General features: G+C 44.5%; 1 protein-coding gene across 1 annotated transcript in view; it reads left to right on the forward strand.

Moving 5' to 3' along the window:
• The window catches only part of LOC121158655, a 161,605-nt gene that overhangs the window by 60,033 nt on the left and 87,340 nt on the right, over positions 1 to 14,232 (forward strand). The window contains 6 exon segments of the mRNA XM_040983523.1: positions 1,456 to 1,661; positions 6,649 to 6,804; positions 9,663 to 9,729; positions 9,731 to 9,757; positions 10,361 to 10,478; positions 10,481 to 10,644. Of these exon segments, the coding sequence (XP_040839457.1) occupies positions 1,456 to 1,661; positions 6,649 to 6,804; positions 9,663 to 9,729; positions 9,731 to 9,757; positions 10,361 to 10,478; positions 10,481 to 10,644 (738 nt within the window).

The raw sequence follows: 14,232 nt of genomic DNA on the forward strand, positions 1-14,232 counted from the left end.
CAGGGTCTAGCCTGGCTAGTACTCAGATGGAGAAATGGGGTGATGAAGGCTTGTCCCACCTTGAGAGAAAATCGGAACAGGCAAGCAGATGGGGTTCCTACTGAAGGTAGCCTGTTAAGGTCCCAACAAGCCGTTAAAGGACATGTGGTCATGTCCCAAGTCTGCCAGTCCAGAGTGCAGAGTGAGGCCATGCTGTGATGGCAGTGTGAGGTGCCATGTCACTTCTGAACCTGGGGTTAGGGAACCTGACACTGTCACATATATTCCCAGGAGGGTTCTGTGTTGAGTCAGACTCCGCCTTGCTAAGTACGGGTAAATGGTTTCTATAATGGCAGCTAAACAGAGTTCATAGATGTGAAGACTTGGACTTTTTGAAACTACAATTAGAGAGGTTGATTAAAAAAAAAAAATGTTGTTGCTGTTGGCTACCAAAATACTTCCCAAGTAGCTGGTACTGTGGCTCAACAGGCTAATTCTCTGCCTTCAAATGCCAGTAACCTATACATGATTGTGTTCCAGCAGCTATCTTCTGATCCAACTCTCTGCTCATGGCCTGGGAAAACCATAGAGGCTGGCCCAGATTCTTGGAACCCTGTGCATTCATGTAGGAGACCCGGAGAAAGCTGCTGGCTTCAGATTGGCCATTAGTTAGGGAGTAAACCCTGGATGGAAGATCTTTCTCTGTCTCTCCTTCTCTCTCTAAGTCTGCCTTTCTAATAAAAAATAAATACATTTTTAAAAAACAAACAGCAAAATACTTCCTCAAGTCTGGGATGTCCATTTTTATTTAGGTTGCTTTGGTCATGTCTCTTGTTCTTTTAAACTCTGTAACAACAATATCAACAAGGATGTCGATTACTCATGGTACTCTTTTTTTTTTTTTTTCAAGATTTTATTTTTATTGTAAAGTTGAGTATACAGAGAGGAGGAGAGACAGGAAGATCTCCAATATTTCACACCCCAAGTGACAGCAGTGGCTGGAGCTGTGCCTTTCTGAAGCCAAGAGTCAGGAGCTTCTTTCTGGTCTCCCACATGGGTGCAGGGTCCCAAGCCGTCCTCGACTGCTCTCCCAGGCCACAAGCAGGAAGCTGAATGGGAAGTGGGGCTGCCAGGACATGAACTGGTGCCCATATGGGATCCCAGCGAGTTAAAGGTGAGGACTTTAGCGATTAGGCCACCACACTAGGGCACGGAACCATCTTCACACCCTGCATGGGTAAAGCTTGTCTATGAATCTTTAGTAGATGTGATGATTATTGCGATACCTTCTTTTTAGATGAAGAAACTGAAAAATCATTCTATTGAGTACATTGCCCCAAATCTCACAGCACGTAAGTGGCAGAGCTAGAAAGTGAGCTCAGGCATTCTGGATCCAGAGTCTGTGCCAGCAAAGGTACTTGTTTTCAACATGCAAAATTTTGTCTTTTTGGTGTTCAAGAGTATGTGTTCTTCCAGCTGTTTTTGGCTAACGTGATGGACGACCCCCGGCTGGTGGAAGAGATAGGCCTGCTGGCCCTGCAGTCTGCAGCAGTAGCAGAGGAACATGTTCAAGGGCAAGGGGCTTCTGGGCTGCTACTGGACATGTTCGCCAGACTGTTGGAACTCCTGACCCTCCGCCACCGGTTGATTGAGATGAGCATGGCAAGTGCGCACTTAGCTAGGTCAGTCCTGGGGCCCTGTGGGGATGCCCTGTGCGGTAGCAGAAGCTGTTTGGTAAGGTATGAGGAATTATAGAGCATGGAACTCACTGCCTGCAAACCCCTTTCCTTGCTGCCCCAGAGCAAGGAGAGTGAATTGTTTACTTATTTATAGTTTGGTACATAGAGATTGCATGTATTAATGGGTACAGTGATGTTTCAATACCGTATTCAGTGTATAATAACCCAGTGAGGGTCATTGGCATGTCTGATGCCCTAAACGTATGTTTTGTATGTTGGAAATATTCAAAATTCTCTTACAGCTATTTGATAATATTCAGTGAATCTCCATCTACCATAAATATCCTTCTGGGCTCTGGGACATTAGGAGTTACTCTTCCCATCCAGCTATACCTGTTAACCATCTTCTGCCCATCCCCAGCCCCTTCCCAGCATCTTTAATCACTCATCTACTCTATTTTTTTGAGATCAACATTTTAGCTTCTGCATATAAGTGAGAACATGCGGTGTTTGTCTTTCTGTGTCTGGTTTGTTTGCCTTAACATAACATAATATCCAGTCCTAGCCTGGACTGCTGCAAATGATGGTTTCATTCTTTTTTTCTGGATGCATGATATTGCATTGGGAATAAAAACCACATTTTTCTGTGTCTATTCATCTGGCAAAGGACTCTTCAGTTGATTCCATGTTTTGGCTACTGTGAATAGTGTCGCAGTAAACGTGCAAGTGCAGATGTCTCTTTGAAATACTGTTTCAATTCCTCTAAATATGTGTCCAGAAGTGGGATCGCTGGATCATATGGTAGTTTTGGATTTTGAAAGATAACCCACTTTTGTAAAGGTGGGTCAGATTTACAGAGAAAAGGAGAGACAGAGAAAAAGAGCTTTTTATCTACTGGTTCACTCTCCAAATGGCTACAATGGCCAGAGCTGAGCTATTCAGAAGTCAGGAACCAGGAGCTTTCTCTGGATCTCCCTTGTGGGTGTAGGATCCCAAGACTTTGAGCTGTCCTCTACTGCTTTCCCAGGCTACAAATAGGGAGCTGAATGGGAACTGGAGCACCTGGGACACAAACTGGTGCCCATATGAGATCCCGGCACTTGCAAGGTGAGAATTTAGCCAACTGAACCATTGCAGTAGGCCCAAAAGATATTCCCCCTCTTTTTTTTTTTTTTTTTTTTTTTACATTTTAATGTGTTTATTTTATGTATTTGAACATCAAAAAGATCATGTCAGAAATTTCTGTAACTTGGTCACTCCCCAAATGCCCACAATATCTTGAGCTGGGCAAGGCTGAAGCTAAAAGCCTGGAATTCAGTCTAGGTCTCCTGTGTGGGTGACTGAGACCCAAGTATTTGACTCATCACCTAATGCTTTCCAGGGTGCATAATAATAGAAACCCAGAATTGGAAGTGGAGCTGGGGCTTGAACCCAGACCTCTGATATGGGATGTGGGTATTCCAAGCATCATCTTAGCAGTGGCTCTAAATGCCTGTCTTATATGGTAGTTCTACTTCTAGCTTCTTGTACAAACTTCATATTATTTCCTACAACAGCTGATCCATTATTTTATTGTTTCTTTTTCTATGATGGTTAACTTTGTAATGTACTAATCTTTATTTGCAACAAGACTATGAAAGTTTCCTTTTTCTTCATCTACATCCTGCCCAGCATTCATCTTTGATCATTTGTATAATTCCCATTCTAACTATAGATAGATGATGTCCCCTTCTGGATGTCCCCTGACGATTAGAAATGCTGGATATTTTTTCATGTGGCCATGTGCATATCCTCTTTAGAAAAATGTCTATTTAGGTCCTTAACCCATTTTTTAATTGTAAATTTTGTTTTTTAATAATGATTATAAGATTGATCAGGGTGGGAAGGATTGAGGTATAGGGGAAATTTGGTGAACTCATTGCTTCCAAATTTGCTATTTCTTGTTGTTCCTGGGGGAAGGAGAGAGACAAAGGGGAAAACCACTCATGCCTTTCTACACATCCCAGTACCCAAGGATGAGGAACTGCCACCTCCTATCAACCCAGAGTCTCAAAGTGTACATATTCTGAATTCTGCCCAAGTATTTGGATAGTTCTGAAATGCTGCCAGTTTTACTGATCCAAGGATAATGTCATCCTCCCAACATCCATTGTTTCCATTCATAAAGATTTTTTGCTGTTATCGTTTGGGATAGTTGTGCAGTTTGTTCTGTTCTTCTGATACAGCAAAAAATGTGCTGCCATATTCTCCTTTTACAACAGGGCATGTGTCCATTCCACCTTGCAGGCGAGTCCAAGTTCACCCATTTTTAAATTATCATTGGCTTTTCTGTTGAGTGCATTACATATTTCAGATATGAAACCCTTGTTGGATGAATAGTTTGCAAATATTGTCTCCCATTGTATAGTTTGTCTTTACTTTTCTGTCTCTTGTGATATACAAAAGCTTTCTAGTTTGATGTTAATTCCATTTGTCAGTTTTTGATTTTGTTACCTGTGTTTTTGGAATTGTATGGAAAAAAATTATTTATCCCCGGTGTAATCTCCAAAAGCATTTTCTCTGTTTCATTCAAGTAGATTTATAGTTTTGGGGGGTCTTACGTTAAAGTCTTTGATTTAGATTGTGCTAATTTGGGTTCATGATGACAGATAGGGGTCCAGTTGGATTTTTTTTTCTCTGTGAATATACAGTTTTCTCAGCACCATTTTAAAGAGACTTTCTTAACATATTCTCTTGCTTGCTGAAAACACATAGGTTTATTTCTAAATTTGGCCCCCTTTCCTATTTGAATGTTCTTTCTAAAAAATCTTACTATTCTAGCTAAAATTTCTAATGCTGTATTTAATACAACATTGAAAGTAGACTTATTTGTCTTGTTCTTGGAGGGAATGATTGAGGCTTTTCCACATAGTGTATGATGTACATTGTGGATTTCTCATAATACCTGCTGTTTTTAGGTGTCTTCCTCTATACCTAATATTTTAGGATATCTGTCCTGAATAGATATTGAATCTTATTGAATACTTCTCCATCTATTGAGGTAACCATGTTTTTTTTAAACCATCCTGTTTTGGTTGTGTATTATATTTATCTATTTACATATATTGAACAATTTCCATTTCCCTAGAATAATTTGCACTTGATTATGACATATAATCTTTTTGTGTTAACAAATTTCACTTGCTAGTGTTTTCTTGAGAATTGTTACAATTGTATTCATTCAGGATTTTAGTCTAGAGTTTTCTTTGTTGGGTTTTTGTCTGATTTGCAATCAGCGTAATGCTAGTCTCATAGCATGAGCCTGGAATGATTTCTACCCTTTAAATACTTGGGAATGGTTTCAGGAAAATTAGCATTAGCTCTTTCAAGATCTGGGAAGAGTCAGCAGTGTTTCCATTTGGTTCTTTTTATTACTAATTTAAGCTTGTTACTTGTTACTGGTCTGTTTGGGTTTTCTGTGCCTCAAAGGTTCATTTTCAATTTGCAGCAGGTTATTTGTGTCCAGAATGAATCCATTTCTCTGGAGTTTCCAAATTTTCGGTGTAAAGTTGTTCATCACCTTCTCTAATGACTTTCTATGTTTTTATGGTATCAGTTGTAATGTTTTCTTTGTTATCTCTGATTTTATTTCTTTAAATCGTATTCCTTTTTATAATTTTTGTTTGGCAGCCAGAGAGAAAAGGAGAAAATGAATGAAAAATGCATAGGCATACTATATGGTCTAGCTATGTTGTCATTTCGTATGTCCTGTTTCTTCCTGTCTCGTTTCTCATCTTTGTGTCTTGCTGGTTTTCTGTGTCGACATGGTTTCATGTTCTTCTGTTTCTCATCCGTGTATCTGTTCTGCTGTTGAGTTTTGTGTGTTCACATGCTTTCACAGTGGTAGTCATAACTTTTCACTCCCTTATGCATCTCCTATAGGACTGGCCAGGTAGTGATGAATTCCCTGTTTTGCTTGTGGTGGCCAATCATTACTTTTCCTTCATGTCTGAAAGACACCTTTGTTGGGTATAATATTCTTGACTGGCAAATTTTTTCTTTCTCAGGGTTTTGAATATAGCGTTTTATCCTCTCTTGATCTGTAAAGTTTGTATTGGGAGAAAATGAATTTTCTGAATGGGTTTTCCTTCTTCTGAGCATCCTCCCCCCATCCCAACCATGTATCCTGATCACTCAATCTGGCTAGATCCTCTTATAGGCATCTGGACTTTTCACTCCATTTAGCATATTTATTTTTAATTGGATGCTTAATATTACTTTAGATCTATTTATTTATTTGAAAGGCAGAGTTACAGAGACAACGAGGGGCTTAATTAGTTTACTTTCTAAATGTTCACAATGGTCAAGGCTGGGCCAGACTGAAGCTATGGAGCCTGGGGCTCTAGCCAGGTCTCACATATGGGTAGCAGAGGTCTAAGAACTTGGGCCATTTGCTTAATATTAAGTTATTCTGCTAGCATGAAGCTCCATGAATGCCAAAGCCCTATTCATGTTGTTTATGTTCGTTTGCCTGATATGGGCCCTGAGCGACTCTAGGCATTCGAGGAATGTTGGTTTAGGTCAGATAAACCCTCCAAGAAGGTCTCCAGTAGATGAGAAGACCACTAGGTTTAGGACCTCAGGAAGCACCTGAATTATAAAGGCAGGAGGAAGAACTGAGGCAACAGGATAGAGATCCTGGGTCCTGCAGGACAAGATGCTGTTTGGGGAAACAAAGAGGCCAGCTGCAAAAGGCTCTGAAAGGTGATGGGCACAGTACTGAGGACAGCACCCAGGAGGCCTCTGGGGACCAAAGCCAGAAGCACCTGAGTCTGACTTCGGCTCCAGCTCTGCAGCCCTCCTAGCCAGAGCAGATTACATGACCTTCATGGCTTGCTCATGCTTGACCTTTGCTCTTTTGGGGCTTATTCAGGTGTCTTAGTTTTTTGCCCATTTATTTTTCTTTCAGGATTAAAAACACTAATAAGTGTCCTTGGTTCTTTTCTTTTAGGCTCTATAAGGAGTTGGCACAGGAAATGGGTTTTGGAGAGTTCCATTTGTATCTGAGGCCTGTTGCATTCGCATCCGTATCACACCAGGATAAGGTAGACCAATCACCACCCATCCTTTTAACCTCCATGCTGGAAGACAGTGGTCACGTAGACAGGTGAGACTTGAGAGGGTCAGTGTGAGAATAATGAACATAATGATAGCATACATAACAAGTGGGAGACTAGTTCTATCCCCATTGGGTACCCCAGGACCATTGCCTTAGAAAATTCTCTCTTATATTCTACTACTATGTAGCTAGTTCTTTTCTTTTTCATGTAAGAAGTGAAAAAAAAAAAGCCTGAATAAAAAATAGTATTATGCAAAAATAAAGTAAAAGTGAACAAAGGGGATAATTGAATTTGCAAACACAGACTAACTGAGAAGCTAAACAACTGTTGGGAGAGCTCAGCTTGGATGAAATTGCCAGGCGAAACAGTCTTCTAAGTAGAACAGGTTAACTTCCAGGCAGGAAAGGGTTAGGGCTGGGCCGGAAGGGGAAGAAGAACAAGGCTGAAACCTCCAAAGTTGTTTTCTCACTTCCGCCTGGGGCCTAGCAAGAAGTCCTTTCTGTTGGGGCAGGTGTTTGGCACAGCGGTTACGCACCCCCAACCTCACCCCCCCACACACACTTGGGAGGCCTGCAACCCATATTGAAGTGCCTGAGACCAAGTCCTGGCTTTGCGGCTCTGCTTTGGATCCCGCTCTTGCTTATACGTACACTGGGAGGCAGAAGGTGAAGACTCAAGTACTTAAGGTCTTTGCCATCCACATGAAAGACCCAGATGAACTTCTGAGCTCCTGGCTTTGGTGAGACCACATGCCTGCTCTTTCACTCTTCTTTCCTTCTTTCCTTCCTTCCTTCCTTCCTTCCTTCCTTCCTTCCTCCCTTTTTTCTTTTCTTTCTTCCCTCTTTCTTTTTAAAGATGTTTTTTCTTTTTATTTGAAAGGGAAATTTACAGAGAGGAGAGATTGAGAGAATGATCTTCCATCTGCTAATTCATTTGCCAAACGAGCACAATGGCTAGAGCTGAGCTGATCCTAAGTCAGGCACCTCCTCTGGGTTTCCCATGTGGGTGCTAGTGCCCAAGGACCTGGGCCATCCTCTGTTGCTTTTCTAGGCCACAAGCAGGGGGCTGGATCGGAAATGGGGCAGCCAGGACATGATCTGATGGCCATATGGGATCCAAGCACTTGCAGGTAGAAGATTAGCCTGTTGACCCATGGAGCCAGCCTCAGATCTTGCTGCTTTAAGTATTTGTGGGAGTAAACCAGCAGATTGAAATTCTTTCTCTCATTCTCACTTTCACTTTCTTGGTTGCACCACTTTTTAAATAAAACTAAATGAACTTATCTTTTTAAATAATCACATTTTCTTTTTTTTTTTCCTTTCTTTTTCACTTACATTTTTTTAGCAGCTGTTTTCTTGGTGCTATAAGCCAAGATTTGGGTCAGGCTGTTTCTCTGGCTTTTAACAGAAACCAACTCAAACCAGTGAAACCTCTATCTCTTTCTCTGTGGGTTCAGCCCCCACTTAAAAGGAAGCTCCTTTACTGGTAGCAGATCACCAAGCTGCTCATGGTGACCAGGACTGTTACACTACATGGTGTGGGAAAGAAAAACTTCTTGCCCCCTTCTCTCCTTCTCTGCCCCCTTCCTCCCAGGGAGACTCCTTGGAGCATGGTCTGGGATGAAAGAGAAAGGCGGAGCGAATTCAGTTCTTTGGATTCTTGAACTGGACACAATTGGAATTTGGAGATAGGAAGTCTTAATGATGTGTTGGGGATGAGACAGCACTATGTGTTACACACCTGACTTCTACCGGTGAGTCCTATGTGTGTTACACACCGCATCCCTGCCACCCCTGTCATTCCAGTGATGGGCGGTGTTTCAGATATTATCACCTGCAACTTAGGAGGAATGCTCTCCTGTGTTCTGTTCTGTCGCCCAGGCTACACCTAAAGCAGGATGACAGAGAGCTCTCACAACAGCCAAGGCAAGAAGCCAAGGCCACCTTAGGAACTCCCACTGGCACAAAAACATCCCAAAGCAAGTAGTTCTCCAGCTCTTCAAAAGCCTCTGGCCTTGGGTCACATATGGTTGTGAAAATGGGATACGCTTCTGTCCAGGCCCATCTACAAATCAGCACAGAGCCCTGTGTGCTGGCCAAGCAGTGATTGGTCCTCCCAGAGATGAGTCAGAAATGTTGCAAACTAAGGGGAGGGTTGGAGGGCAGGGGCAGACTGCTGCAACCAAAAAAAAAAAAAAAAACAACAACAACAAAAAAAACTGGAATTTTGAGTTCACGTTTACTGCTTGTGTGTTCAGTCCCTAAATTTGCCACTCTTCAGTAGCATTATAGCAATAGCATTTACCAACCACGAGCACAGGTGCTTAACACTTCAAAAGCTCCTTCAAGTATAGGATCCCACTTCATGCTTGCATAACCTACGAGACAGGTGTTCTCTCCATTTTCAGATGAAGAAGAAAGCTTCCTAGAGATCAGAATATCCGGCACGATTTTTCAAGAGTGGAGGCAGAGGACTGTGTCCCATTGAGAGAATGTGGCTGCCAGTAAGAGGTTAGATGATTCTTACCAAGCAGAAGAAAGGGCAAGGATTTGGACAGTATTTAGGGCGTGCTCAAAGGAGGAGATCAGAGATGGATGCTGAACAGGTGTGGTCATGAAGATAAGTGGACAAACGAGAGAGAGCAGTGAAAGGAAAGAATGTCAAGTGCTCAGGGACTATCACCCCACCCAACAGCAGAGAGAACAAGTTCAGGGAGAGTGCAGGAAGGAGCGAAGGGACTACAGAGTCTGCACAGTCTCCAGGTGGAAATTCCAAGTTTTGTATGAAACCTGCACCTGCTCTTCCTATGGATGCCCCTGCCCTTGCTGAGACGGCTGCCATGGCTTAACTCCTGGGGCACCACCAGAATGGCACATTGCTGCCATGGCCTTTTCTCTCCCTATAGGTATTCCTCTCCTGCTTTCATCTTAGCCATCTCTGAGGTGGATGACAACCAAGTCGGCAAATTTAGTTTTTTATACTAAGGAAGCCGTCCTTCAGGTACTGAGTTATTTTTTCTCTTTAAAAAAAAAACAACAACTTTTTTTTCAGATAGTCTTAAAAACCTCATATTTAATTCATAGAAATTTGATTCCGTATTTAAGAACTGCTTCACTGTGTAACGATGGTGATGGCCTGGCCTTAGCTGACCTCACAATAGTCCAAGAAGCATGTGCATTAAGTCATCCTTGCAGCACATTTTGAAAACATGCACTTGTGATGGGGGCTGTTGAGCTGAACCTTTTTAACCCTGCTGCTATTCCCCCACCCCGCTGCCCTTCCCCCGGAGATCTCTTTGCTTTCATGTGTGGCTTCCTTTTTTTAAACACTGATGTGGTCTTGGCTACAAAGCACCTGTTGACTAGTGAGGGTAAGATCCTGATAACTAGGGAAACTGGATGCAGCAAAGCCTACCTGGCAGCTGCTTCCCCAGGATAAGTTGCTGCATAAGGAGAAGTGAGATTCAGGCTAAGGGCTGAGCTGTTAGGACCCCATTGTACCCTGCAGTTTGACTTGTGTATTTGTACATTGAATAAATGGTGTCATCAACCCTTAACTAAAAAAGAAGTGTTTTAAAAATCCCTTCACATTTTCTTTTTTTAGCTCTTGCTTCATTCTGGAGTGGAAAATTTGCAAGTGACTCTTGCGTGCCAAACGGCTCAGAAAAATGCTCTGATGGTGGCTGCCCAGCAGATGTTCTTCTACCATACCCCTCGGGGGAGCGGGAAGATGCAGAAGCCTCAGGCAAGCCACCAAGACTCCCAGAAAACACAAAGCTGCCCTCTCCTTGCTCCCTTCCTTCAGCTCTTCCTCCGGGCCTTCTCCCCACCCCCTTCTTTCTGTTTTTTCTTTCCTTGGCCCTCTCCTCTTCTTCCTCTTTTCTTTTTCTCCCTCTCTTTTTAAGATTTGTTTATTTGTAATTTGAAAGGAAGATTTTTACAGAGAGAAGGAGAGACGTTCACTCTCTAAGTGACTGCAATGGCTGCAGCTGAGCTGATACCAAAGCCAGGAGCTTCTTCCAGGTCTCCCACGTGGTTGCAGAGTCCAAGGGACTTGGGTCATCCTTTGCTCCCAGACCATAAGAAGAGAGCTGGCTTAGCGAATCAAGATGGCAGAATAGGATAAACACACATTTAAACAGAGAAACATTAACCAGTGTGAAGCAGAAAGGGCACATTCCAAGAAATCAGGACAGAACAACAGCAAAGGGACACCTGAAGACTGACAGACACAGGAAAGCAGCAAAGACATGGGTGTGGTGTTGCAGTGACTGATACCCCAGCAGCATTCGGCTCACAGTAATCTGAACTGCATCAGCAGCTGGAACTCCACCAGCAACAAGATGGGAAGGGGCATTCACCAGGCACTCAGGAGGTAAACCCAAAGAACTGCCCATCCTGCTAGTCTGTTTGATTTGACCAGGAGCAGAAATAGTGTGACAAGTCCCAGACAGGCAGTACAAGAACAGGGTAGACTTCACAGCCCAATCCACCCCTTAGAGCTGAAATGGGCACCATTTTATATAGGGAGACAAAGACTATGGGACAGTACTGCACATTCAGGGAGCCGGGAGTGAACTCATATCTGACTCAGTGAACTGCAACAACGTGGCATTCTACAGCTTCCAACCAAGATAGGTCCTAGTAGCCTTCAGACCTGATGGCCAGCAGACCAAAAACTGTAGCATTGGCCCATCAGGTGCCATTTTGTGGAAAAGCTTTAAGACTGCAGGACAACAGTGAGCTGTGTGTGCACTGAGCTGGGAATGTACTTACTGAGCTCAGTGCATTGCACTGGTCCCACAGGGAAAATATACTGACTTTAGCATCGTACGGGTCAAAATAAGTCAATGTGGGGTGGGTCTCAGGACGGGGCGTCTCATGCCTGGATCCCGGACAGCCGCCATGGGCACAGCCGCCATGTGCTGAGCTGTCCCCGGGCGGCCAGTGCGCCATTTGGTGCCAGGCTCTGCCTGCTGGCCGCCCGGCTGGGGAGCTCTGGGGATTTGGTTCTTTGAGTTGCTGCTTAATTCGCTCCAGGTTGAACCCATTGTGTTTCTTGGACCTGAAACAGGCAGTAACTCTTCCTTAGCAAAACTTTCAGTCACTAATAATTCTGAGCACCAAATAGCAGTCATGCAGAAGCTAGGGCTTGGGGCCTGTCCTGCAAAAGTAGCTCCAACAGTTGGCCAATGTGTCAACTGGTAATGGAACAGAGTAGATTAGGCACGACTGAACAAACCTTAGCCCACAAGTAAAACTAGAAACCAGGAGGGAGCAGAGGTCTTGCCGAGCTAGGTTCTTGTACCTGCTGGTCTGTTGGAGCCAGGGACGCTAAGCCACAGTGTCTAAGGCAGAGGTCGGGACAGGTGAGGAGTTGTGCCAAGCTGAGTCAGAGCATCCATTGGCAGGCAAGTGATCTATGGCTGGGAACAGACCCAGTTGGGGAGCAAAGGGGACAACCCTAGCTGGGCTGAAGTTCCCACCAAGAGGCACATGGCCTGGAAGGGGAGCTGCGTTCTGATCTGGAAACAGTTGTAGTCTCCCTTGGCACAAGTGTGGACTGGGATTGGATGCACCGAACCGGGCCGGACCCCGACTCCCCCTGGTGTTCTGGAGGACCAGGGCAGATGTGGGATGGACTAGGCAGGGTCTCAAACCCCTACAGAGCCATGTGTGAGCCATATGTGGGTATAGACAAACCATGGCTGGGCTGGAACATCCAACAGCAAGAACCAGATTGGGTGGAAGGCCAGTCAGGAAAAGCCACAGTTCCTGTTATTACAGGAGGTGGACTGAGTAAGGTTGGCTCATGGACCCACTGGTAAGCGTGAAACCTGGCATTGGGAGAGGTTCTGATGGAGGAGCCTGGGCAACTCCTCTGGCAGGACACAGACCCGGCAGGTAAACGCAAGAAACATGATAGGAAACAGCCCAGAAAAGGCCATGGAAAGCTACCCACTGGCATACAATTGGCTGACATGGGGGCAAGACCAGGCTGAATCTGTCCACATCATCCACTGGCAAATCCAGGCACCAGTGTGGGTCGACCTAGGGTTGGTCACAACAAAGACTAGTGCACATTATGGAATGCTGAGATGAGGTGGCCTGTACCGGAAGGGACCGCAGCGCCCTACCAGCCTGAGAACAAGAAAGGAAGTGGGCAGAGCCGGCAGGGGAATAAGGGAGGGTTCCTTTGCAGGACAGCTACTTCCGCAGGAGAACATGGGCTGGGATGGGGGCAGACCAGACTAGGCAGAGCTACCACACCTGTGGGCTTCGTGCGGACCAGATCAGGGAAAAGCCGGGCTGGGTGGATTATTCCTACTGGTGCAAACAAAATTAAAGTGGGCGAGGGTTGTTTGGGCTTAGATGCAGCATCAACTGGAATCTGGGAGTGGGAGAGGCCTGGGAGGGAAATAGTGGGCTCATCCCTCTTGGGTTACAGTTCCACAGGACATAAAACTAAGATAACTAAGATAGCGGCTGGGGTGGAATGGGGTGTGGGACAGACTGGATTACTGCTACACTTACTGGCAAACCAGGGTAGGGGGTGGGCCTGGTGGGGGTTATTGTGGGTCGCTCCAACCTTGGCTGCAGCTCCCGCTGGTTTATGTGAGGGCCAAGTATGTGCTGGGCAGAACTAGGCTGGACTGCAACACCCATTGGTTCCAGTGGAAGTCGGGAGTGAAAACAGAACCAACCCAGCAACTGCAACCACCAGCTGATTGGAGCGATGGACGGTGCCGGGCCCTGTACTTGTTAGCACATACAAGAAGTTTCTTTGGAGATCTTCCTAATCTAAATGCTGGACTCAAAACCCTAACGAAGAAAAGAGAGAAGACAGAACGGGTCAACCAACCATCTCAGCTATGATGGACTATGTCAATCAGTGGATTTTTCAAAGCCCTCATAGTGCTTGGAGTGGCAAGATTGACAACGATTCATAACTGTTGCAATATCAAAACCACTTGAGCAAGAACCTCAGCGCATGCCCTACATCCGGGATCTGGGGAGGGTGGGAAAATGGGTGGGCCTTCTCCCTTAAATAACCCCCTTTAAACATGAAGGTAACAATATGGAAAACATACTAGTATTATCCACTTTCCTGTAGCCCTTGAACCTTCTTACCCTAATTAACTATGTAAAGAATGTCAAAATAAAATTTTATAAAAAAAAAAAAAAAAAAGTCAATGTGGACTTCAAACCTAACAGCCAACAGGTTCCAGCAAGATCAATACCACTAACATCCTAGCTATAAAGAGGACACATTTTGTCTCCCTAATCCTGAGTACTACTCTAACAGGAAGTGGGGAAAAGGTAGTACAGACAATGGTGCAGCCCCAGCATGGTATCGCAGGAAGTGAAGAATTGTGAGCAAGGAGTTGGGACTATGGAGCCCATGGTGGAAGTCTGACATAAGAACCCAGACCTGGAATTTGCTGGAGGGAGTGGCACAAGGACTGCAAACAAAGA

The sequence above is a fragment of the Ochotona curzoniae genome, unplaced genomic scaffold (genome assembly GCF_017591425.1).
Source record: "Ochotona curzoniae isolate NIBS_2020 unplaced genomic scaffold, NIBS_Ocur_1.0 contig_3819, whole genome shotgun sequence".
Classification (NCBI taxonomy): domain Eukaryota; kingdom Metazoa; phylum Chordata; class Mammalia; order Lagomorpha; family Ochotonidae; genus Ochotona; species Ochotona curzoniae.